The sequence below is a fragment of the Chelonia mydas genome, chromosome 2 (assembly GCF_015237465.2).
Source record: "Chelonia mydas isolate rCheMyd1 chromosome 2, rCheMyd1.pri.v2, whole genome shotgun sequence".
Classification (NCBI taxonomy): domain Eukaryota; kingdom Metazoa; phylum Chordata; order Testudines; family Cheloniidae; genus Chelonia; species Chelonia mydas.
Window position 1 is genome coordinate 129,350,429 of NC_057850.1, and position 27,485 is coordinate 129,377,913.

Genomic DNA, 27,485 nt, shown 5'->3' on the forward strand with positions numbered 1-27,485 from the left:
GTGCACTCCCCCTCCCCCCCCCATCTGCAACTCACAATCCCTGCTAGCTGAGAAACGAATTCCTGAGCCCTAAGCCCAAACTCTGAACTGCACTGTGGCCACCCATCGTGCCATCGCTACTGGAGTGGCAGACCAGCCCCGTGACAGTAAATTTGAAACTAACCAGAAATAAATGTTTGTCCCAGTGTTATCAGTGAAGAAATGAAATGGAAATGCCCAAGAATATAGTCCTACGTAAACAAATTAAAACTCAGAAATTGAACGCTTGGACACCAGAGGGCACTGTGACTGAGGTGGATGCAGGTTTCTTGAGCTCTAAAGTAGCCAATGGGGAATCGCCAAATATCCATCCCCTAAAACTCACCATCCAACCCAGAGAAATATTGCTTCCAACTATGGAAGCCTGCAAGATGCCCTTTAGTTCTGCGTCTTCCTCTCTGAATCCAAAAACACAGGGAAAAAAAAAAAAACAGAAGAGACCTGCCTCCCCACTTCTACAAAGAGAAACATGCCCGAGCCTGAGGCAGCACAATTGGGTGGTACTACTGCAGACTGTAGATACTGGTGAAATTAAATTTACAGTTTCAACCCTACAGACCGCCACGACTGAGATTCAGAGTGTGCTACAAGCTCAATCCAGATGGGTGAAGCACAACACAGAATTTCTGAGGTGGAAAATTATTTCAAAGAGAACAAATTGCAGGTTATGAAGAACTGTAATGACATCAAGACTGTTAAGACCAAGCTAATTGATCTAGAAAGCCACTCACAATGATGTAACATGAGGATTGTGTTTTTTCCTAAAGGACTAGAGAAAGGTAAACCCTCCGAATTTGTCCTTAAACTGCTAACTAAGTTGTTGGATCTTCTGGTTTTGGCATAGAATGGGCACAATGAGCTCTTGCTTCTTAGCCAGCTCCAGGAAATCAGCCTAGACTATTGATTGTACAGTTCCTGAAATTTACCACTACGGGAGTTATACTGCAGAAATCCAGAGGGGAAAAAAAGGAGCTGGTACGGGGAGAAACAGCAATTAAAATACAGCTCTTTTGAGATTATTCCTGTGATGTGGTTGCAATGAGTGCAGCTTTTAACCAAGCAAAACAGTTGGCCAGGAAGATAAACTAGAAATATTTTATTTGGCAATGCTCCGTATTAAGAATGGTGAGGGGACAGTATCATTCAGTTCCTCTTAGGAGGCAGAAAAATTGCCTCAAATTCTGCACACTCCTTCCTCTCAAGAAGAGACATCTATGGAATGATCTGACCGTATGGGATTAATGTATGGCTCTCTGAGATCTGATATGGCCCCTCTAAAGAGGTTGATATGCGCTCATAGATATTGATATGTATGTTTCTTTTCTTTTCCTTTTTTTCTCTCTCACTGGGGCTGAAGTGTTGAAAGGTTATCATCAATTTACTTCCTGTTGCCTTAACTTGTCCAAAAAGAGGATCAATGTAAAATCAATCATTTGACCAGTAATTATATTTTTGTAGTAGCTTTATTAGATGGTGCTTTCTTATCAACAAATGTGTCAAGGTTCTGTTGCTAGCAGACAGTTACTATAATTTTAATGTTTGGGGCCCCAGGGGTTGTGAGAATCTCAAAATTTCACCTGATCCAACCACCTCCTCTGGTTGTCAAGTGTGTATTTTTGGACAGTTTAAACAAATTCTTCTTTTGGATTGTATGATACTTATGTGTATTTCTCTCTCCCGTATCTTTTTGTATTTTGTTTATTTGCTTATTTAATTCCTCTTTCTGCCTCCCTCTCATCACTCTTCCATGCTGGGAATTTCCTTCCCATGCCTGTAGAATATGTACTGGGAAGTGACACCCTCTGCCTAGATTATATTGCTTTAGTTGCTAAGATATGAAAGAGCTGTATGCTACTTAGGAACATCTGCAATTTCTCATTTATTCACAAAACGACTTTATATTTTATCCAGTATATTTTAACAATGATGGCTCCAATAATTTAAAGCATCTCCTGGAATATAAAAGAATTTAATAACCCCAATGAAAGAAAAAAAAGTAATTCAGTACTGAAAAAAGAGAACGTTGACATTGACATGCTCCACGAGATGCATCTGACAGAACTTGAAGCTTATAAACTGAAGAGAGATTGGGTAGGCCTCTCAGTTTCTAGTTGCTTTAATTCTAAAGTGAGGGGTGTTGCTATACTAATACATAAAAAGTTGAATGTTAGTATTTTGATCACAGGGTCTGACAATGAGAGTGGATTCACTGTCCTTAAGATTGAAATTGGCAGTTTTATAATCCTCTTTTGCAATCTTTACAGGCCAAACCTGGATGATCCCAATTTTTTTCATAAACGTTTTATGAGTATAAATGCTATAGGGCCACCATACCCTTATTATAGCTGTTGATTTTAACAAAATTCTAGAACTAATCCTTGATAAATCTTCTCCATTTCCATATAAAAAACATACATAGCTGACTTAGAATGACAAAATGTGTGGAGACTGGGTATTCCTACAGCCAGAGCCTATAGGTTTGAGGTGTTTTTTGTTTTGTTTTGTTTCCTGCAGCTCATTCGACACATTTAAGATTGGACTATTTCCTACTTTCACAAAACTTGACCAATTCTGTCACTGATTGTGTCACTGGTACTATTACTATATCTGACCATGCTTATCTATATATGTCTTTTAGGTCCCCATGTTATGTACCCCCCCAACTAAAATATGGAGATTAAACACATCTCTTCTGTTTGATACATCATTTGATAACTCTATCCAGCAGGAGTTAAAAAATTTTTAATACCAATGCCCCATTGCTTCATCAGCTGCCACACTTTGGGAAGCCTTTAAAGCTTTCGTCAGAGACCATATCATCTCTTATGCCTCCTTTAAAAAGAAATGAAAAGAACATAGAATTGATGCCCTTTCAAAGGAAATTAAGGTCTTGGATGTAGACTGCATCTGCCCCCTTCCTAGAGGAACTCAGAACTCTCATTCATCTAAAATACAAAATCAACAAATTTCTGTCCCAAAAGGCTGAGTTTGCTTTCTTCTGTTTGAAGCAAAACTGCTGGGAATCTGGCAAGAAAGATAGCAAGCTATTGGCATATAGATTTAAGCAAAAGGCTAACAGAAATAAGATGGCTGTTATTCATGATAGTAGCAATACATTATATAAAACACAGATATTAATGAAGAATTTCAACAGTTTTATTCAAAACTATATTTAGCTGAAAAGAGAATCAGCAAAGATGCCCTAGATGACTTTTCTAGTGTATTGTCTCTTCCACAGATCTCTAATTATCAGAAGCAACTTTTAGCTGCTCCTTTAGAAATAACGGAACTAATGCCAGCTGTAAAAGAAATGAAAGTTGCAAAGATTCCTGGTGTTGCTGGGTTCCCAACTTAATTTTACAAAAAGTTCTGTCTAACTTTAACACTCAGATTATTGAACATATTCAATGAGGCCAAGAATGAGCAAACTTTCCTGCCTACTCTAAGAGATGTTGTAATTTCAGATATTTCTAAACCTGGGAAAGACCTTGGACTATATAGAAATCACAGGCCAATTTCTTCAATAAATTGTGATGCTAAGATTTCAGTCAAAGCTCTTGCTATGCAATTGAATGAACTTCTCTCACACATTATACACATAAATCAGGTAGGCTTCCTTCATAATAGACAAAGCACAGATAATTTGTGTCATCTCACTGATATTATTGCTGCTTCAGGAGATACTAAGGAACCCTTAGCTCTTGTTTATTTCAATGCCAAAAAAGGCCTTTAATCACATAGCCTGTGACTATCTTTTTCATGTGTTAGCAAAATTTGGATTTGGTAACCAATTTATTTGCTTGGATTAAACTTTTGTACTCTAACCTGACTTCCAGGGTAGTGACCAAAGGTATTATTTCTGCCCCATTTCTGTTACACAGAGGAATGAGGCAGGGCTGTCCCCTTTCTCCTCTTCTGTTTGATTTAGATCTAGAAGTTGTAGCCATTGCTATCTGACCAAATCAATATATTTATGATATCAGGGTGGGGGATAACAGAGTCCAACATTATGTTCTATGCGGATGATGCTCTTGTATTTGTATCTAAGCCCAAAGTTACCATTCCTAACCTTCTAACCCAACTGTTTAAAAGTTTGGACACCTCTCAGGATATAATATTAATTGGAGTAAATCAGAAATCTTAGGCATTAACAACTATGCCCACAAAGGTCTTTTCTTAAATCAGAACTGTCAGTGGCAATCATTTTACATAAAATGTATAGGAATACTGATTATACAAATACAGAATATTCAGGACATTCCTAAGATATAGAGAAAGCCAACAATTGCCCAAGTACCTAACCATTTGGGGAGACGGAACTCCTTAACCCCTCAGTTTGTGGGGTAAAATTAATATACCGAAAATGAATGTCCTTCCCAGAATTTCATATCTTCTGAGGGGTCTCCCTAGTTCTATTCCTCAAAATTATTTTAAGAAATTCAATAATATTTTCAGAATGTTCTTTTAGGATGCAGGTAAGAAACCTAGACTGATTCTGAACAGCTCCCCCTCGCTCTGGGAGGGTTTGGCTTTTCCAACTTTGAAAATTATGATATCTCCTTTTTGTTAAGTCAGGTATCTTTGTGGCTGTTAGCTATGGCTGCAAAAAGTGTTCAGTCTTCTATGATTCTATGATTGTATGAGACTTGGTATATCCTCTCCCTATTTCAGACACTGTAGAATTGAATTATTATGGATTTGAAGACTCCAGCGTTTCCACAATAACAGCTGTGAAGCAAGCTTTAGTCATACTTGGCTAGAAAGTTCTTCTTCCATGCGTTCTTCCATAAAGAAGCAATCCCATAGAGCAATCCTATTTTTAAAATCAGTGGCAAAACCTTGACTGGGGTGGATTGATGGAGACAGGAATTATGATTGCTTCGCAGCTAATAGGCAATGAAAAATTTAAAGTATTTGTAGATTTTCAGCAACAATTTGGCTTGCCCTGCCCCTGAGCATGGAAACATCTCCAATTAAAGCATTTACTAATGAATGTGTTTGGACTGGATGCACTGGGAACTCCAGAATTTTTATTACTTTGGAGGAAACTTACTGGATTTACTTGGCCAGCGGTATCCTTTTACAGTTTTCTGTCCCAAAAAACTCTGCCAAAGACTGATAATTGGAGAGTTGCTTGGAAGAGAAATTTGGATACACAACTATCTGTTACCCAATGGAATACAATTGCATCTAATGTTAACAAAAATAAAAGCAACTGTAGACCTGAGACTATGGCTTATTCACCGAAAAACTTTTTTTTTTATATATATATAGTGGTCTCCACAAAGGCTAATGATAATGGGCCTCATGAATGCTGACTGATGTAGGAAATGTAACTCTCTTGGTACGTTAGTGCATATGTTTTGGGAGTGCCCTGTGTCAAGAATTTCTGGTATGCAGTAGGTCAAAGGATCAATTTGATATTGGATGCTAAGTTGGAGCCCTCTCCCTTAAATTTCATTCTTGGATATATTTCTGATACCTGCAGATTACCTGGTAACAAAGTGGCGTGATTCCAATGTCAGCTTTGGTCACTAAAAAATTAATCGTGAAAAAATTGAAAAGTTGATCTTCACCAAATATGTATGCCTGGGCCAGTGATATGGCTGACCTTGCAGCTAACAAATGACTGGCATTCTGCAGAAAGGAAATGCCCAAAATATACATAGCCATTTGAGCTGACTTTTTAGAGGTCTATGATTAATATAGACTCTGAGGATAAATATGTTGCTTCCCCTTGACTCCCTTTATTCTAACCCTCTTTATTTACTTGGTGTATTATATTGAATCTAGTATTTTGGTATATTTGTTGTATTTGCAACTATTATTTATATATTGTAATATATAAAATATATATTAAAAAGAAATTGGCAGCTATCACTTTAGGAATATTACCAAAGCAAACATTGTCTCTCTGATAATTTTGTTTATTTTTAATTAGTCACAATATCTCAGAGAACTTCTAAAAGTTCAGCTGCTGACATAAGCAAAGCTGAGCAACAAATTAAAATATGCCTAAAGCAACAAATGGATTTTTATTTTGTTTTTGACTTCCATTTCTCTTGTGCTTGCCTGTAGTGTGTCAATAGAATCCTCAATTTGTGTATAATACATAAATTAGTAGTCCACAAAGTGCTCCTACTTTCACCTTCCCCAGAACTAGCACCAGTTCTCAGCTTCTTTGATATTTTCCCAATTCCTGCATTGCATTTCTCAGGGTGGGAACAAAATATAAATCAGAGATGAACAGCACTTTGGAAACAAAGAGGATTGTGATAATGGCCTTGAGTGCAGGATAGTCTGAATTCATAGTCTACAATTCCAAAGTGTAAAGAAAGATTGCTTAGAGCTGTGGGGAATATTCCACACTGAACCTCATACCCACTTGAGCAGAGTCTTGGGTTCCAGCTTCGTGTATTTCCAAAGCGTAACTCGTGTAAAAAGAAAAGGAGTACTTGTGGCACCTTAGAGACTAACCAATTTATTTGAGCATAAGCTTTCGTGAGCTACAGCATCCAATGAAGTGAGCTGTAGCTCACGAAAGCTTATGCTCAAATAAATTGGTTAGTCTCTAAGGTGCCACAAGTACTCCTTTTCTTTTTGAGAATACAGACTAACACAGCTGTTACTCTGAAACCTGTCGTAGCTCGTGTGTGTACAAGTTCAGTTATCATGAACTACCGTTATTTGTACAGCTACAAAACTGACAAATCTCCCTCCCCCTCTAAGTTAGCCCCTTAGCAGCCAACCCTCTTATCCCCTGCAAGCCTTGAGACCCACCTTCTGACTTTAGATCTTTTCAGGAAGGAAGGGTGCAACTTTGTAAAGGAGTCAAGGGCCTTATTGGAATGTAAAGAGTATGTTTTGTTATGGAACAGGTATAGATAGGTCATTGAACATGAACCATCTAACTATTTACAAAGTCTGGTTCACTTCTGGCCTGGTGAACCAACCTGTACTGTTTTCATCATCCTAATGTTACTGCTTCTGTTCCAGTATATCTGCCGTCTTACCTATCTGCCTCTGTCTCTTTTCCTTTGTCAGAAGAAACTCTCTATGTTATTTCCCCCATAACCCTTAAAGGGATCATTAGCATCTTTCTTTGTACCCCACTGTCTTTGGCCTTCTACATTTGTGGGATTTTTTTGTTTCATGTTAAGTTTTTCCACTTATAAGTTGCACAGTCCATAGTTTCCCTCTCAATGGCTTCTCCAACTTCTCTTCCTCCCTCAGAAAAGTCACCCAATGTAAATATAAAAAGCATAGGAACAAAAGTCATTGAGCAAATGTTCGGCTGAACTTTTGTACATTTATTCACTTTATTCATATTTAGTCACTAGACTGAGATGCTGAACACCAGCTCTGCTACTATCACTGACCTGCTGGGTGAGTTTGGGCAAGTCACTTAACCTTCCTGTGCTCAGTTTCCCCACATGGAGTAAAGATACTGACCTCCTCTGTAAAGCACTTTGAGATCTACCGTAGAAAAGCACTATATAACAGCTAGGTATTACCTTTATCAAGGTTTCCCCCATAGTAATAATGAACATTAGAATATATGAACATGCTGATACCCCTGGACTTTCTATTCCACCACCACAACACATACCTACAACCTCCTCTGCTTGTATTTATATCTCTAAACCTCCACTGGGAGAAAAAAATATTTATTTTTTGTACACATAGCTCTAATTTTGCTTACTATTATAGAGATCTTAGACACATTCCAGCTAGGGTTTTGTCTACTTATTCCATGCCGTAAGTACTTTTAGAAAGAATATAAAGTACCAAAATGACCATGATCAAGGGCATTTCTTAATTAGATACCTTGGTTCTAACTGCTTTTGTGTTTAAACCCATGCCTCTTGATGGTTACTATCTTTTTAAAAAAGAGTTAAAAATGCAAAGCTGTGAAAAATGTTGTTGCATTACATTCTTCCAACTCTTTGGTGTTTACTAATTTATTTTATACAGTATAAAAATGTCAGCTTCTCATTTGGAGGGGTGGGGTTAAACTTCGTTCTTTCAAGATTTCTTAACTCTAGTGTTACGTCTGCCAACTTTGTCCATGACTTTTTTATGTCATCTTCTTGCAACCTTGCCTATTTTTTTTTCTTTTGACATCTTTGTGCTTTTTCAGTTTGGATTTCCCCCTGTCTGCAGTTATCTGCTGCCTTATTTCATATCAGACCGCATGTTTCAATGTTCTTTCCTTCACAGCTTTGCCAATAAGCTTCCATGCTTAAATTCTTTCATCATTGCTTGGTTGCTACTCATGTTTTTTGTGTGACTTTAAACCCTTTCTGCTCAAGATGGTTCACTTTTTGCTCTCGTATTAGGTCTCTGATGTGTTTGGCTTTTTTTCTTAACAGACTGTATTTTTGTCACTGCTGTTTTAGCTGCATCATTGGATCACTCACTCTAGGTTAGATTTATGTCAGGGGAAGAAAGGAGGAGGTTATGCTTTCCTGCCCAGATTTAAAGACTGGGCCTCTTTTGGATGTCATCCCAGGCAGATTTACATGGGCAAATACTGTAGGAACTTCTTATTCTGTCTAAATTTACACAGAGTAACGGAGCTTATATGTTGGGGCCTGTAGACACCATCACAACAGAAAAATAATAAATCGCCAAAAAGAAGTAAAGGGCCATCATCAGTATTCTTAATAGCACTTGCTACTACATGTTTGATTAGCTGTAGAAGATCAGAGGATAACTTGTATTGGGATGAGCCTCATGACTGATGCAACTGTTGATGCTCAGTTGATGGATATGGTGTTACTTGTCACGAAAATGGAATTGTACTACAAGCTTTAGCCCTTAAATGTATTCTTGATATTTTTACTTTATTATATTGTCTAGATAACTTTGTGGTGTTGTTTTCTCACCCCATTTTTCTTACAACTTGAAATCAAACCATCCCTAGTGTTGACCATTCTGTTATAAAATTGCTGAGATGTGCTGAGTACCTGCAACTCCCATTGACTTCATTGCAATTCCAGGAGCCCAGTGCCAGTCAGTATATGGCACTTTTTAAAAAGTCATGTTGCAAATTAAAGTATTTGCCTACATTTTGGTTATGCTGTTTCATCGAAATTCTGGTTGATAGAATGCAGTTCAGTTGGATTTTTAAGCCTGACATTGCATTCTGGAAGATATATGTTCTTAAAATGTCAAATTTGTTGGCTCTTTTGTGCAATGATCCTCCTTCACATATTGCAAATCTAGCTCTTGGAGTGGTTTGCAGATTTGCACTACAAAAACACATGGAGTGAAATCCTGACCTCATTGAAGGCAATGGGAATTTTGCCATATTAAAGAAAACATTATTGTATAACATTGTACTTTTGGGTATGAAAATTACTAAGGATCTTGTTCTTGGTGTCAAGGTCAGAACAAGTTAACTTGAATTATCCCAGATATGGGCTGAGTTATTAGATGAACAATGACAATGTGTAAAGTCCTGGCCCCACTGAAGTCAGTGGCAATTTTGGGAACTGAAGTCAATGGGAATTCAGTCCATATCTCTGTTTCTGCTCCTTTAAAGCATACCTCCTTTACCAATCCATTTTGTCTGATCATTGTATCCCTTCCCTAAGGCATACTTGCACTGGACAGCCACACCACATTTACATAATGAGTTGCGACATCATAGTCTAATTCCTCTCTCATGTTCGCCCAACTAAGCCCTCCTGAACCTGCTGTAAGGAAGGAAAAAACAATACAAAAACACTTTGCCTTTGCCAATCTGGTGGTGAGGGAAAAATTTCTTCCCAGCCCCTTTTCTCCTGCCCCAAGAAAGGAGCAACTAGTGCAATGCCCACAGCAGAACCTGAAAAACCTGGTATTTTACCACTTTCATGGGTGGTAGGATGGGTGCTGTTCCACTGGTCCAGGTAAAAGAAGGCTTTTTCTGCACCAGCATGAATCTATATAGTCTCCCCCAGACTCCATGCTGCCCCGGTCTGCTGCTGCAGTCAGAAGTCACTTCTTGGCTTTCTAGCCCTTAAAGGGGGCACACTTCTTTTCCAACAAGCCAGACAACAGCCCCCCACTGTTTAATGAGTGGCAAGGTCAATATTATGGTCTTTTGTAGCCAATTCAGCATCATGATAGCCCATCGCCCCATCCGTATGCTAGAATAAAAGAACTGAAATTGTTTGTGAAAAACATTTTCGTAAATGTAAAATGTCATACATGTATCAAAGAACAAGCTCTTCCAACCTCTTGTCAGATAAGCCTTACGAATCTTCCAATTCCTTTTAAATTAAATTGGCAGAGGCCTGTAAAACCTGTGGACCTGTGAACTCGACGAACCTCTTTCCATGGCACAGTCTGTGAATAGAATCCGCAGGCCAGTACTCACCCAGCTCTGGAGAAGAGGTCTCTGAATATAATAAATGTAATCTGAATCCCAGTGACATTTAATTTGATCTTTTCAATCAAGTGACACAATTGTAACACAAAATGAGGGGTGCTGCAAAATAAGGTGGAAATAGCATGTACTTTAATGGTGAAACAGTGAATATTAGTGGAGGGATCTTGATTTTTTTAATAAAATGTCATAGCTGCACAGTCTCATTAAGGCTACCTCCCCAGACAATGCATGGTAAAAACTAAAATTTTATCAGCTTATTTGGAGATGTCTTAAAACAAATCTTTTTGTATTGCATACACTTTTAGGTGTATTTTGGAATAAGGTCTGTGTCACAAAATCAAAAGCAGCTGTACAGATTCGCTGTGTTTCTTGTGTAGTACTTCTGTTGGGGTTTTCTTGCAGACTACTTGACACCCTTTTAATTATTGCTGAGGGGTTTTCATTCATTTTATTTTAAATGTGCAACACCCTAGCACCTCAATAACAGAGGGGATAGATTGTATCGTTATAAATATTATTTCCCCACTCTCAGGCTGTTTTGTAGGAACATACTGTCAGTGGGTATTAATGACTTCAAAAGAATCATCTATTTGTGTTTTTATACATGGGGCCTGATCATGGATTTGTGGGCAACAAAGCAGGCAGGCATCATACCACCAAAAGAGTGGGAGGAAGTCTGCTGGGCAGCCAGCCTGCCTCAGAGCAAAACCCACAAAAGTGGCACCTTGACCTTTAAGTGCGGAAGGAGACTTAAGAGGCAGTTTTATATATTGCAACCAGTGGAAATGGAGACAAAGATAAATGTATTTAGCTAAGTCATCCAAGAAAGCACCAATAAGCACAGTGAATAGGCCACTGGACTTGGACTTGGGAAACACATTCAGTTCCTGGTTCAGTCACAGACTTCCTGTGTGATCTTGGGTATGTCAATTAATCTACCCTTTGCCTCAGTTACCCACATGTAAAAATGGGATAATATCTACCTCACAGGGTGTTGAGAATGAAATCCATTAATGATTGCCAAGTATTCCAGTCCCATGGTGATGGGGGTCACATACGTACATAGATCTTGCTGCAGGCATGGGTGAAATGTTAGGATAGAGAGACAGATGAGATCAATGTTTAAAATGTTGGCACAAAGAGCTTGATAGAGAAAGGGCTGGCTTATTGAATCAAAACCAAGTAAGTAATACCTACCCAACCTAGCCATACTCATGACCCCTCCCCACCATGGAAAACAACTAGCCATGTGGGCTGGAACATGCCATTCTATCTATATTCCTGCACCTGTATCCCTTTTTCAGTGTCATCTACCTAGTTCTCCTGGTGTGCCCCTTTCCCAAAGCATTGTTAGCAGAGTCTTGAAGCATCACTAAGCCAACCCAGCTGTTCAGGCCCTTTAACAGGACTCTTAACAATATGTATGCTCTTTCCTGCTTCAATTTCCTCCATTCTTCAGGAAAAATTCATACTTTCTCAGTTCATCCTAACTGGATGGACTTCAGCACACCATAATCTTGGTCAGTTGTTCTTTCTTAGCATTCTTCAGCACTCACTGAGCTTCTGAAACCATATATATATATGTTTGCTTCAGTATGTCCTGTACGCAGCAGCTCAACACCTAAACAAAAATATTCCAATCAGAAAGAGTCAGGCAGTGAGCAGACTTTAATAGTGATGTGAAAGCCACTTCCAAAAAAGAACTGCCCCAACACACGTGTGTGCAAGATCTTCCTGCCTGTAGTGTTGGTTAAACAAAGCTTGTGAGGCTATCTATGTAACAGTATCATCTGTTGACTCCCAGTAATATTACAAAATCATCCCACTGTTTTCTCCTCCCTGCCCTTAATCACTCCACTCTTACAGAGATACATCTCCATGATCATATGTATCCACATACACGATGACCCATCTCCTCGGCTCTGCCAGTGATACCAGACTCACCAGCTCACTTACAAGTTTCTCTTGAAAATGTCGCAACACTCCCTGAACTGATCTGTATGGCCACTACCCTCCTCTTTCATATTGCTCCTCAGGATTCATCTCTGCTCACAATGTCTTTAAGAAATCAACCAGTTAAGGATGGATTTGGTACCATGTTGATGGGGATAAGTGACTCTTGTTTATAATTAAAAAATACTTCTGTAGATGTATATATGTATATAAAAATGTATCAATTCCCCCTTCCACTTGACTTCTTAGAAGATTGCATGCTGTTTGGAGTAGGAACAGTGTTTTCTTATGTGTTTGCACAACCCCTGGCACTGGGATTGGCAACCTTTGGCACGCGGCCTGTCAGGGAAATCCGCTGGCAGGCTGGGCTGCTTTGTTTACCTGCAGCGTCTACAGGTTTGGCCAATCGCAGCTCCCACCGGCCACAGTTCACCGCTCCAAGCCAATGGGGGCTGCAGGAAGCGGCAGCCAGTACATCCCTCGGCCCACGCCGCTTCCCGCAGCCCCCACTGGCCTGCAGTGGCGAACCGCAGCTGGTGCCAAAGGTTGCCAATCCCTGACCTAGCACAATGGGGTCCTGATCCTAATGAGGGCCTCTGGGTGCTACTATCATATAAATGTAAAATTAAAATAACCCCTTAGTATTATTAACTGCAGAGCATGCCAGCTGGACCTGAGTAACTTTTAAGTAATGAAATTCAACATGAACTTCCTCTCCCCTCTTTTTTGTTCTGCTATGACTCGAATCCATTTGCCTGTTCCCTCCCTTTAGCTGAGTGTCACCTTCTAACTTCCCATGCCCCTTACCCTAGCTCACTCTGTCAACTCTCACCTCCACCTTGAATGTCACACAGCTGGTGCTTTTTGGCCACCCTCTTCTCCTCGCTCAGATCTCTCCTGATAACTCACTTCTGCTGTGAAGCCTAAGAAACACAGTCAGTTAAATTGAAGGGCCTTATTCTCGTTTATTCTAAAGAACTTTTACACAACTGCGGTAGTGGAAAATGGGACTTTAAGTGGATGTAAGTTACATACACGCCCCCTTTCAGGTCCCTTTACACTACCCAGATGGTACAAAGTGTCCTTAAGTGAGAATGAGACCCAAAAACTTTATCAAAGTAAATTAAGTCACCAAGAAGTGAACTAGCAAAGCTGGCACATGATATTTATGTAACCCTGCCTAATCCCACCACACTCCCCCCTATTGTTTTCCTCTGTCACACACCTTTGTCCTGCCATGTTTAAATTGTAGAATGTAAGCCCTTTGAGGCAGGGACTGTCTGTTTGTTGAGGTGTCTCTCACACCCTTGGGCATGACAGAAACAATAAATCATAATTATTCTTCATTAAGCCATGGTGTCCTGCTTTTTGTGATTATAGATAACACAGCCAGTATCCTGACCAGACGGAGGAGATTCAGTCGAACTACTCAAGATGTCTACTACCTCCCGATTTTGATTTCTGATAGTGGAATCCCTTCTCTCAGCAGCAGCAGCACCCTTACAATCAGGGTCTGTGCATGTGAGAGAGATGGGCGCGTTCGGACCTGCCATGCCGAAGCTTTCCTCTCCTCAGCCGGTTTGAGCACAGGAGCCTTAATTGCAATTCTGCTCTGTGTCATCATTCTTCTGGGTAAGCCACTCTCTTGGTTAAATACTAATATCCTTTCATTAGCCTTCAGAACGTGGCAGTAGCGGCTTTTACTATCATGCGTTTCTGAATCAGGGATTACTTGTGAAAAGAGGTAATTAGAAATATAAAGCTGTGGTTTTATAGATAGGTTTTGCTAAAATTAATAGGAAAAATGCCTGTAAAGCATACTGGTGAAAAACTGGCATCCTGTAGAAAAAAATGTCCAAAGGTCAGAGTAATTAGCATTGTAGATCTTCCCAGGTAATTTGAAAAGATTTCAGAAAGCCATTGACTCAAGGATCATCTCTAGAACAGCTGGAAAAATGATAAAGAAGAGAGATGAGGAAAAGAGTTTTGAATTGCATTACTCTGTAAGAAGCACTATTAATACTGTACAAAAGCCACTTTCTAATTACCTCTGTGAGATGAGCTGATATCAGTGCACAACATAATCAAGAGGGGCAGGGGACATATTAAATGATAAAATGATTCCATTAGATAAATGTCCTTGGATATGCATTTTCTCTATTTTCCCAGACCAATTTTAATTTACCCATTACTTAATATTCTCATTTGGCAGAGATACAACATGTTATACATAAACATCATTGTACTATCCATGTGTTTTTATGCATTCTAACAGAGAATGTTTGAAACAATGGGATTTGTCTTGTGACCCACGTACATCCCTTAAATCAATGAATTTATCTTGAAAGCCTGTGCTCTTTCTACTGATTCCTTTCGCCACAGCTTATCTCAGCCATTTCCTGGGTTTTAGAGTATAACTTTAAAATGTACAGAAACGCACTGGAGTTATGTTATCAACATTTCAGTCACAATATGTGCAAATACATGGACATGGAAATGAAAGAGCATTTTGTTATTGTTTTTTCCAAAAGGAAAACATAAAACCTTGATGATTTTAAGTTGATAGCTAATTGATCATTAATTTTATTAGGAATTGGGCATTCAGATCCCTTATGCAGTGTTGAAAAATCTCATCTTTTGTATATTAGGTGAAGATTTTCAAAGCAGGAATTAGGCACCCCAATCTCATTGATAATTAATCAGGGTTGGACACCCAACTGCCCTTTGTGCCATTGGAAATTTCCCTCTTAGTCATTATAGGCACTGCTTGCTATATTCTGGCAGGCTGCTGTGCCAACAGGGAGCCCTACTGATTTAAGTGGGACTCCATATGGGTACAGCAGACTGTCTGCATATGACAACTTGCAGAATCGGGGCCTTATTGACAGTGGAGATAACAATGGATTGTTCTTCCACCAATGGGCTGTGCATGGGAGGTAAACTTTAGCTGTACTCACAAAACCTCTAGTTTATGTGTATTACATATTCTTCCAGTGTTTTACATTATGTGTGCTCAGTTTTATGACACGCAGGAACACACAGTGCAAGTTCAGGCAATCTGACTGTTACAAGGGTCCATAATGGGAAATGGAAATTTGAAACGTATGTGTTGAGTAGTGGAGCTGTTGAGGGACATGGGGAGGAGTAGGGTTGTAACTAAAGCTTGGTATTAACAAAAGTGGCCTGATGTTACCAGTCCTGGGTAGCCACAATTTCCAGTGAAGTCAGCGCAAGCTGCAGGTGTTCTGCACCTCTGAAAAGTAGGATGCCCTTATTTAGTTGCCTGTGGTGGATTTTAGTGGCTGGATTTTCAGCAGATGTAAATTGGCACAGCTCAGTTGGACACCAGCTCCATTTCAGCTGCAAATCTGTTCTTTGATGCCCAAATTTAGGCATCCAGGTTTGAAAATATTGGCCATGGGGTATACAAACATACAGCTGAGTTAATCATAACTCCGTTGAAGCCCAACATCATAATGCAAGAATCCAAAGAGCAGTCCGCAAGTGTCTGATCCGTTTTTATTTGGGATTTCGTATTTGTGACCCATGTAAGAGATATATTGCTTATTTCATATGTAATGCCTGTAAACCTAACCTAATACCTGCAATTTTCTCTTTAGCAATTGTGGTCCTTTTCATTACATTAAGACGCAGCAAAAAGGAGCCCCTGATCATTTCCGAGGAGGATGTTCGGGAAAACATTGTCACGTATGATGACGAGGGTGGTGGAGAGGAGGACACTGAAGCATTTGACATCACAGCCCTGCGGAACCCATCAGCTGCTGAGGAGCTGAAGTATCGGAGGGATGTGCGTCCTGACGTGAAGCACGCACCTAGGCACCAGCCTTCTTCAAGTCTGAACAGTATAGATGTTCATGAATTTATTAGACAAAGATTGGCAGAGGCAGATCTCGATCCCAGTGTGCCTCCCTATGACTCCATACAAACATACGCATATGAGGGTCATAGATCAGAAGCCGGATCTATCAGCTCTCTGGATTCAGCCGCTACACACTCTGACCAGGATTATAATTACCTTGGTGACTGGGGACCAGAGTTTAAGAAGCTAGCTGAACTCTATGGAGAAATAGAATCAGAAAGAACAACTTAGTTACCATTCCTGGAACAAGAAGTGTTTTAGTTCCCAAACTGGAGAGAACCACAGCGGCGGTAACAATAAATGAATACAGTACTTGGAACTGAGCAAGTTGTACACAGTTACTGTAGAAACAAGTGCCCTTTTCATATTTGAAACTGGGTTCTTCAACTGGAAGAAAATCAAATTTTGAAAAATACAGAAAAAAAAAAGAAACAATTGTCCTTTGTGTATATTTTTTAATTGCTAAATAAAGTCTGTGATACCATATCCATAACAATACCTAAAATAAATGAAGCAATGACATTTTTATTGCAATATATTTAAACATGCCAGAAAAACAGTAAGTCTGTGGTGGTGCCTGTGGTGAGGATTGTTCACTGGAGAGCTTATGCAGGTAGTTATGACATTGCATTTCTAGCTCTGCACTAGGCTTGGGATCCCAAACTGAGATAACCAATGGGGATCGTTACTGCTGTGATAAATGCCAGCAATCCATTCCTTTACAGAAGGGATACATTGGAATTATCCACTCAAATGGCCCTTTGGTGGACCCCTATTAGTAACACATTGAATCTTATTGAAACATCAGGCTGCAGTGCAGGTATGTAGTTTCATTGTGCCCTCCCTCAGTCTATTCCTCGATAACAAACCAAGGGAGATGGGGGTAACTGGCTGCCTGCACAAATATGCATGCAGCCCATAGTCACAAGACCTGCACTGATACTGAGTGGTGTAGAAGCTGTTGCTTCCATTCTCTGTTTCTTTTTTTTTTTTTAACCTTTCCACAGGGACCTTGTTCATCTAAATGGAATGGTATAAAATATTCTCTATGCAGTGAAGCAGATGAGACATAGGCTTTCTCAATAAAAAGAACCGCGCAGTACATTTTAACCTATGCAGTAGTTTGGGTCACTGTGCATCCTTGGGGGTCAGTGAATGAAGCTAACTAGGCTTACATTCCTCTGTGTTCGGGGCTCCAATGGTCAATTTGTGATGCGAGGGCTCTCCTATGCCATGTTTATTTTGCATGTGTTACCAAAAGAAAAATAGACCTGCTGGTATGATGTTATCTGAATGTGGAAACGGAGACAGCAAGGAGTTTAAGACAATGTTCCTGTGTTTTTTTTTAATGATAGTTACATTAATTATTATTGCCCAAAATGCTAAAGGATCTTAGAAGTATCTCCCTCCAAGCACAGCAAAGTTTTTGACTAATGTAAAATCTGGCGGGTACACAAATCTATTAAAATCAGTGGAGGTGGAAAAAAATTGTAATGTAGAAGTGTCATTACGGGGGTACATGTAAGTTGAGTAAATCAAGATATTCAATTTCTAATTGTTTATCATTGTGGAATTTGCTTTTTCAGCATTTTAACACTTAATCCAACCTCCCACAGTTTTTTGATGGCTAGTGTTTTTAAAGTAGGTTTCTTCTGCTCTTCATCTTTCTCACACTCAGACTATAAAAGGACCATGATCATGATTAACAACCTTTAAGGTACAGCCCAGAGCTAGGAGCAGTGTGGAGCTGCATAGACCCTGGTGGAGCTCAAAAAGATGGAATTCCTCCCCAAGATAGGAGTGGCAGAAGCGCCCTAAAAGTGGGGGGCCACAGACACCCGAAATGTGGGCCCGCCCCCTATGCCACGCTGCCCCCTGCACCGCCCTTGCACCACCCCTCTTCCCCAAGCCCCCACCCGCACACTGCCCCTTCCGCCAAGACCCTGGCCCTGCACCGCCTCTTCCCCTGAGACCCTGCTTCTGCACCACCGCTTCCCACCCCATTCTGGTACCCCGTCCCAAGCTCCCTATTGCACAGGGGAAGACTGGCTGCTGCTATGCTACTCTACAACAGTCCTGTTCTGCAGGTAGTTGTGGAGGGGTGGAAAAACCATAATCCCACCTTCTTCCCACCCTTCCCTGCGCCTTTGGGCTGCTGTATGCCCTCTGGTGAGTAGAGACGGAAGCACTTCTAGACTTTCCCACCAAGCAAGGACCTCCGTTGTATATGGCCTTTACATGAGCCACATAAGGCAATTAGAAGGCTCCTTAGGACTCTCCTTCCCCACAACACACCTGAACAAGGGCCAGACACAGATTGGACCCTAATCATCAGCTCACACTTAACATTACTTTAGATTTCTTGAATTTTTTTTGCCAGCCCCTCATGACATTATTGAAGAGTGCTTTCAAGTTTACAAGGCCTACTGGGCAAATGGGCAGGAAGCTCACACATTTTGAAAGAGAACTGATGAAGAGCTCTGTGTCAGTTTGAAAGCTTGTCTCTCTCACCAGCGGAAGTTGGCCCGATAAAAGATATTACCTCACTCACCTTGACACTTTGAGACAAACATTGAAAACTCCTTTAAGCTATTTGCCGCAGCACTTCTCACAAGCTTCTGTTAGCCACTTTCTCATCACCTCCTACCCCCAAGCACAAGTAATATTTTTTTTAAAATGTTGATGTGCTAAAATGAATTTGAACACAACAGGAGTATATAAAAGCGCAGCAGTTGTAACAAGATCTGTTTGGGAGGAAAAGTGGAAAAAAATTACAAGAGCAAATTTTCTGTATCTTTTTTTTTTTATTTTGAAATTCAAAATTTCAATGCGATTTGAAAAAAAAATTGGTCTACTTTAGTTGCAATGTGAGGGTGATTCAGGGCCGGCTCTAGGTTTTTTGCCGCCCCAAGCGGAGTGCCACCAAAGCAAAAAAAAAAAGGGGGCGGGCCTGAGTGCCGCCGAAGGAAAAAATGGGGAGAGGGGGGCGGAATGCCACCCCTTGAAAAGTGCGGCCCAAGCACGTGCTTGGTTTGCTGGTGCCTAGAGCCGGCCCTGGGTCTATTTAGTCCGGCATCCTGTCTCAATTTGTGCCCAGTGCAGGATGTCTCAGAAGAGAAGTCTTCATAGGATCTTATTCAAGCTGACATCCCTGTTCAGGACAATATTGAAATATGTGCTTAATATAAAGTGATTTCAGTGGGAGTTAAGCATATGAGTTAAGCCCATGGAGCACATGCTTACGTGCGTTCCTGAACTGAAGCCATAATTTATTCAGTGGTGCAATAAATGATATGGAGGCATTTCTTCCCGATGTAAATGACCATCAGTTTATGCCACCATCTGTATTATTTGTATAGCACCAACAGAGTGCTAGGGTAAGGAAACCACTCGAAGACAAAAGCTTTCAAAAGCTATAGTACCCATGTTCCCTAATATTTTATATTACATCTGCTTCATTATTATAGTACAGGTTTGAGACATGGAATCTAGGGCAGTTTAATCTGCAAAAACCTTCCCCTCTGCCCCCAAAGAGGAGAAATGACTTGCCTTTTGAGTTGTGTAATATTTGATAGGATACTTTTGTATGAATTGCGTCATCGATACATGAAGGTTTAAAGCCAAATAAAAGTGAAGCGTAATGACCCAGGCAGATGGACTTTCCTGATGCTCATATTCTGACACTGAGAGTAGGGGGTCACCTTTCAGAAGACGAGAAATCCCTGTTTGACCATTTGTAATGTTCCATGTACCATTGCTGCTATGCTACACATATACTGTACACAGGATGTGTGGAATTCTGAGGTGTTTAAAGTGCAAATTCTGCTGTGGGGTTATTGAGACTCGGCTTCACTGATGCTTCTGTGCGTTGTTTCATATCTCCTAGCAACTATGATCTCCAAATGTGCTTTTATATCATTATAAGTCTGCATGCTATGCTTACTGTCGTTTACTCAAATAAACATCACAGTGCTGTGTTGTTTGCATGACAAAGAGCAGAATACCAAATCTTCAGAGACACAGAGAAGGATCTCAAGGTGGAGATCAAATAGGTTTGCCAGATTTCCCCTTGTTACCTTTCCATTTTACCCTTGATTTTCTTGTCCCAGGAACAAACTACAACTATACTTGATGCTTTCTGTGTTAACATGATTAAACTGAAAGAAAAAGCTAACTCTGTGTGTCATAGAAGCCATGATCATTTTGTCACACTATTGATTTAAGCAAAGGTTACATAGAGTGAAAATATTGTGTTAAAATCTTTTCTAGTTGTGGTTGAGTCTGATTCTACAGACATCGCTTAAATTTTTCTTGGATCTCTTGTATTAGTCATGTTTTTAAACAATTTACTCTGAGCCCAAACATTAATTCTATTGCAGCTCTGCCAGCTTAAGCACTGGAATGTGCTCAACTTTTACTAAAGCTGGATGATCCCGAATCAGAATAAAGCTATATGGCTATAATAATAGTTAAGTGCCATATTACAGGGGTTACTTAAGGCTTTCTAATTATTTCTGCAAAAGCTGTCTGATATTTACACCCAACCAATTAATCATATTAATTCAAACAGGTCTTTTTTGTTTGCAAGGTGCTGGGTGAGGGCACTCAGCATGTTGTAAGCATGGTTTATAATCTGGGGAAATGATCAGCGCACATACAGGGGGAAAGAATAGAATCTAAAAGTGCCCTGCCAGGTTAAAAATCACAGAGCTTCATCCATTGCCTATTGAAGTCAATGGAAAGATTATCATAGACACATTGGCATGGCCGGTATTAGGGGGTAGGAAACAGGGCAATTGCCCAGAGCCCCACACTACAGGGGGCCTCACGAAGCTAAGTTACATCATCTCTACAGAGTTACTGTGGGTAAATGTAATGCGAGTATTACAATAATTTAATCTCTAAAAGTGCGGCGGGGGGGAATCACATTGAAGCAGAGGTTTTGAAAGTGTGGGGTATGCCTCTTCAGGGGGTGGGGAGGAAAGTTTGCAAGGTAGGGGTGAGCGGCAACAGCAAGTGGCTCAGGCTTCAGCCCTGGGCAGCAGGGCTTGAGCTTCAACTTGAGCATAGTTGGGGCCCACTCCTTAGTTTTTGCTCTTGGCTCCAGCGAGTCTAACTCCAACCCTGCATATTGTTGTTGGATTTGGCAACAGATCAATTTCTTTATCGGTGCTACTATTAACACCTTGGATGTTTTAAACTGAAAAAAAAAAACAATTAAAAGTCCAAAATAGTTTCCACTCTCTAATGTACTTTGTTTATTTTTAGCCTTGCTTTCAGCTTGGAACATGTCAATCATTGTAATCCATTTTGCTTTCAGATTTGAAGTTGCTGCTATGTTTGAATTGCAAATACCGCAGGGTAATACTCATTGCTGTAACAACTATTTCTATTGGTACTTTTTAAAAAATGCAATGTTTCTGTTGGTCTTAGGCTTTGTAAAACCTCATTTTACAAAATTTTAATGTCAACCACATTGGAGTTAACTGTGTCCTGTAAACTCCTCTATACACTGTCAAACGAAAGAATAATGAAGGAAACTTTAAAAATCTAGAGGAGAATAGCAAATTGTGCTGCATAAGGTAATTGTTTTGGGATTGCAGTGTACTCGGGATCTTGTACTTGCCATTCATATAAAAGAGCACAATGCATTCTGAGGAACATTAAAAGCAGCATTGCAAGTATTAGGATATTCTTACTTTTCCAAAGTCACCAAATATATATATATATTTTTTTAACAAAAGAGAAATGTCAAAAGTATAATAGTATATTGAATTAGGTTACAAATACCTCCTTAAACAAGTGTTACCATTAGAGATTGTTACATTTTTCTTTGAATAAACAAAAGGGATCAAATCTTTTATTCGTATTTTTCAAATAAACTATGCCGTTTGCCATGGTGATGGGTTATTGCATTCCTCATCACTCCTGAAACACAGTGGGATATTTGCATGTAACCCCATATATTGTATGCGCTGATGAAATATAACCATTTAAAGGCACTTCACATTTAAAAATAGGATATGCTCTAACAGTATTAGTGAGGTCGATGTATGTCAGCAATGCTATAGTAACTTTAAATAGGATTTTAAATCTCCATATGTCCATTCAGTTGATTCACTGTCTCAAAGAACATGCTGCAAATAGGAAAGGAGCAAGAAATGCCAAGAGATATTTCACAACAGCAGTATTATAACTGCTAAACAGGTCATTATTTATACTCATGAAAGTACTCCACTCAAATCACCATTGTCCTGAAATGGAACCAGGGCTTCTTAGATGAATCAATGACCAAAATATAATAATTTGTGAAACCATTTGTGAACCATTCACCAATATATATAAATGATCAAAGTGATTAAAACAGTGAATTGCACATACATGGATCCATGGTCACAGCAGGGGTTATTATGGTTGCTTATTACTGATGTGGAAGAAAATAAAGGCAAGAATACACATAGCCACTCTTAGGCACATGTATGTGTATATGCATGTGCAGCAATCATTCTTTCCCAAATGAATTCATTATTGGCTGTTATGGTGACAAGCTGCCTTGCTTTAGACAATTCTCATAGATGCCTTCAGAAAAAGTGTAAGAATGGCTTTTGGGGACAAGGTACCATCCAGTTGTAAGATACAGATATTTTAGGCCTGGATCTAGAAAGGAAGTTTAAGGGAGAAACTGATCATTTTTTAAAAAAACATTTAGGGATACCTTAGACCCTCTTTAGTGTTTAATATCCTCTGTATCCTTCCTTCTCGGCACAGCCAATTTGTAGGCCCACCCCACTTATTATATTTTAATTTTAGGGTTTCCCCAACTTGGTTCTATTTCCCCTGTGTTGGTTGGAATATAAATCATTTGTATGCAGTTAGGGATGAACCCAGTGATGAGCTGCCTAAATCTTAACAACGGGTTCCCTCCTCACCCCACGAGGGGGTTGTTGCCCACCCCCGCCCTCCGGGACTCCTGCGTTCCTTGAGACTCTAGTTTTGTGAAAGAATAGTAGTTTATAGAGAGTGCTTTCATCCAAGGATGTTAACATGCTTTACACTCAGTAATTAATTAATCTTCACAATATCCTTAAGCATGAGGAAAGCACTATTGGACCCATTTTACAGATTGGGAAATGAAGGTTAAGTGATGTGTCCAAGATCACACAGTGAAGATGGAGGAGCCAGAAATTAGTAGCATTCTCACTCCTGCGCTTTAACCAGAAATCCAGACTCTGACTTGAACTGAAACCACTGATTCATAATCATATTTCAATTCACTTATTAACTACACACACACTCAGTTACTATTATTGATGATGTCAATAATAATAATTAATGCACTTTCATTAGGCCTGATCCTAGCTTACTGAAGTCAGTCTGAGTCTTTCCTTTGATTTCAATGGGATTTGGAACAGGCGCATTAGGCCAGATTTTTAAAGGTATTTAGATGCTTAAAGATGGTGTGACAAAGCGGGACTGTTCTTACTGTTTCCTCTGAATAGTGTGGGGGTGCCTCAGTTTCCCCTATGCAGTTCTTAAGTATCTAGGTGGTGGGATAAGGGTGTATGATCATTGCAGAGCCCTAGAGGGCAGGTGTGGGCAGGGGTCTGGACACAGAGAATGGCCGACTCCCTGTTTCCTGGCAACTGATGGCCTGGACCCTTCCCCCCTGCAAGGTGAGAGCTAAAGGGTTGGAGAACAAAGGAATTAGGTGACCTCCTGGCCCGGGAAAGGGACAAAGCCCAGAAGAGGAGGGGCTGGAGGCAGTTTCAGTTTGGGGCTGGCTGGGGACGAAGCGTGAAGTGCAGACGTAGTTGTCTGGCTCCTGCCCCCCAACTCCGCAGTCAGACGGGACTCTCAGCCAGCCAGTAAAACAGAAGGTTTATTAGTCGACAGGAACATGGTCTAACACAGAGCTTGCAGAGAACAGGACCCCTCAGCTGGGTCCATTTTGGGGTGCAGTGAGCCAGACAACTACATCTGCACTTCATGCCTCGTCCCCAGTCAGCCCCAAACTGAAACTGCCTCCAGCCCCTCCTCTTCTGGGCTTTGTCCCTTTCCCGGGCCAGGAGGTCACCTGATTCCTTTGTTCTCCAACCCTTTAGCTCTCACCTTGCAGGGGGGAAGGGCCCAGGCCATCAGTTGCCAGGAAACAGGGAGTCGGCCATTCTCTGTGTCCAGACCCCTGCCCACACCTGCCCTCTAGGGCTCTGCAATGATCATACACCCTTATCCCACCACCTAGATACTTAAGAACTGCATAGGGGAAACTGAGGCACCTCCACACTATTCAGAGGAAACAGTAAGAACAGTCCCGCTTCATCACAGATGGGTACCAAGTACTTTTGAAGATCCCAATAGAAGCCTATCTGCCTCTTTAGGAACCTAAATAATTTAAAAAATCGGATCCATTGTAAATGATAAATCAAGCGTGGTCTGATCAATTGATGGCAACTGCAAGGGAAATATTTATTGTAGTTAACCTAGCAATAGATTGGTTCAAATCTGATTTATTTGGATCTATGGTCTATCATGCATAATTAGAACAAATTCCAGGATAGAAATACAATCATAAGTTCACAGGTGTTGAAGCAGAAAAACACTAAATTTTCAAATAGTGGCCGACCATTATAATTAATTACTTATTTGAACTGCTCTAGCAAATGATAACATCTAATGCTGACCTTTATGAATACTCTATATCTTTGTGCTTACAGTGACTGAGTGTACACATAGAAATTCCCATTTGTGTGCACAAATGCAGGATTTATGCATGATAATGTTGCATATGCATTTTGGAAAATGTCTAGCTACTCCCCCTCCCCCCACCCCCGCCCGGCCCCACGCATATGCATAGGATTGTACCCTGCAGGGGGAAAAACAAAACTGTAGTGCACATGTAAAATCATTTCCCTTGGTCATTTGTGGCATTTTTAAACTCCTCTGGTTAGAATTATAAGTTGTTTTTGATTGTTAAAATATGTAAAAGTGGCATGCGCCATAATGTATAGCTATGGTTTTGAGTTGTAGGTCTTAATTGGCATATGTATACTCTTGGGAACATGCCAGTTTTCACCTGGTTTTGTGTCAACACAAACCATACATCTGGCCAGGTTCACTGGAATTTGGATGGGGCATCACTCAGAAGATATATTCACCAAAGCACCTGATGAATCTGGCCTGAGGTCTCCATTTGTAACAGAACATGAAACTAGGTGAGTTCTGCATGAGCTCATTGCAAACATTTCACTCAACTTGTGTGAAAAGCCAGGAGAAGGGAGGCAGCATACAAAGCATGGAACATGAATAAATAGATTGCTTACCCTTCAAGGCATACACCAGATTTATCATATTACCTGTGGAGATAAAGTGTTGGATAGCTTTGACATACAGCTCCTACATCCCATTCACCATGGTTATATCAGTTAAATGGTTATGTCAAAGTGGCACATTCAGGGTGCAGCTGTGATGCTGGGCAGCTGTGTGGATTTGAACTCCAGCAGCCACTTGTCCAGGTATTTTTAAAAGGAAAGAACACCAGGTGACCTATAAGGTGGTCAGGTCAAATGTTTCACTTTAAATGTGCTGAAGAACCTGGTCACTCTGTCTTGCAGGGTTTTATGTACCTGTGATGGCCAAGTAGAGGCTGCAGTTGGCTATTTCTGACTAGGGAAATGAAAACTCTCATACTCCATAAGTGAAAAGGTTTTGCTTGTTTGCAACGTTTTCCACCATACTTTGATATAATTTAAAAGGTTTCTTCTACGTACAGTAGCTTGTGACATCTGATGGTCAATCCACCTCCTTGACTATTGTGTGGACAGAGGTAGTGTGCCATTCAACAGAGGATGTCTGCTGATTTGTATTCCATCCTTTCCATCCCCTTTAAAGATGAGATGGAGATGGGTAAGAGGCCTGGTAATGGAAAGTGAGCATTTCACTTCTGGGTCACCAGTTCAAATTTGAACAATATGAATGGTGACCAAATGTTGTTACCATCTCATGATTAGTGGTTTATGTGACATGAGCTGGTGATCTCACTCCAGTTCCATCCCAGAAAATATTCCCACAGTTGATGCTAGCCTCCTTGGCAATCTCACTGTGGGCACAATCTCAGAATCCTATTTCTTGAAGCATTTTGAGACTCCTACAGCATATTAGACTTGGCCCTGCAGATGTGTGTGTTCTTTTCAAATGATGTCAGTGTGTTTCCCAACTCCACATAATTCTTCTCCTCACTCAGCCCCTACCGCATTGCTGGTACTGAGTCCAGACTGGAACTGCTGCCCTCTGCTCATATGATTTTCATGTGGTATTATATTTATATGATTCTTTTTTCTTAAAGCAGATCAATCTTTCTCTCTGCTTCTCTTTAAAATAAAACCCCCACCCGAATGACATTTTTTTTCTTTTAGAGATATTGCACATGACAATGGTACAGATACCTATTTTCTCCCATTTTTGTTTGCTATAACATGCTACCATTAACAGTACATAGTTGTGGTGGCTGTCTTCTTTAGTTTTTCTTGTACTGTGACACTGATTTGAGGGGTAGGTGATGGGAGTTGAGTTGATGTTCTTATTCATACTCCAACATCTCTACCACATCAGAATAATCAGAGACCACATTTAAATGTGCAGGCTACCTCATCTCCCAATACACTTCCTCTTTCCACTCTTGAACCACAGCAATGGGCAGAAGAGAGGACAGTTGTGTTGTAATCAAAATATTTTCACAATGATTTATTTATATTGCAATAGCATCCCAAGGATCCACTCAGGGTCAGGACCCCAATTTGTTAGATGGTGTACAAACACAAAGTGAGATTCTCTGCCTCAATGAGCTGACAGCATACATGAAATTGAGAGAGGGTGTCATCTGGAAAGTAACAATATGAATGATAACAAAGAGTAATTAACGATATTTTATAGTCAAAGTTTTGTTAGAGGAACAATCCAAGGGAAGAGAAGGATGAATAATTGCTAAGGGAAAAGGGACCAATGGTTAGATTAAGTGTCTTGGTGCTTTTGGGTGACTTCAACTTTCCAGTTATTTACAAAGGAAAATGTGTACTGAAGCAAAAGTCCTTGGTACATATATTTTAAAAATGATAAAGGATACCTTCAAAACACTCAAAAGTTGAAAAAGACACAAAGAGGAAATGTCCATCAGAGATCTGATTCCAACAGAGATTATATTAAAAAGTGGAGGACACCTGGGAGTTGTGGTCATGAACT

General features: G+C 40.2%; 1 protein-coding gene across 9 annotated transcripts in view; it reads left to right on the top strand.

Moving 5' to 3' along the window:
- CDH18 (cadherin 18) overlaps positions 1 to 16,755 on the top strand; it is an 840,354-nt gene extending 823,599 nt beyond the window's left edge. For all 9 annotated transcript variants that reach the window (XM_037893304.2, XM_037893305.2, XM_043540230.1 and 6 more), the window contains 2 exons: positions 13,751 to 14,002; positions 15,991 to 16,755. In XM_037893304.2, the coding sequence (XP_037749232.1) occupies positions 13,751 to 14,002; positions 15,991 to 16,481 (743 nt within the window). In that variant the 3' untranslated portion in view covers positions 16,482 to 16,755. The remainder of the gene's footprint in view (positions 1 to 13,750; positions 14,003 to 15,990) is intronic.
- The last annotated feature ends 10,730 nt before the right edge of the window (positions 16,756 to 27,485 follow it).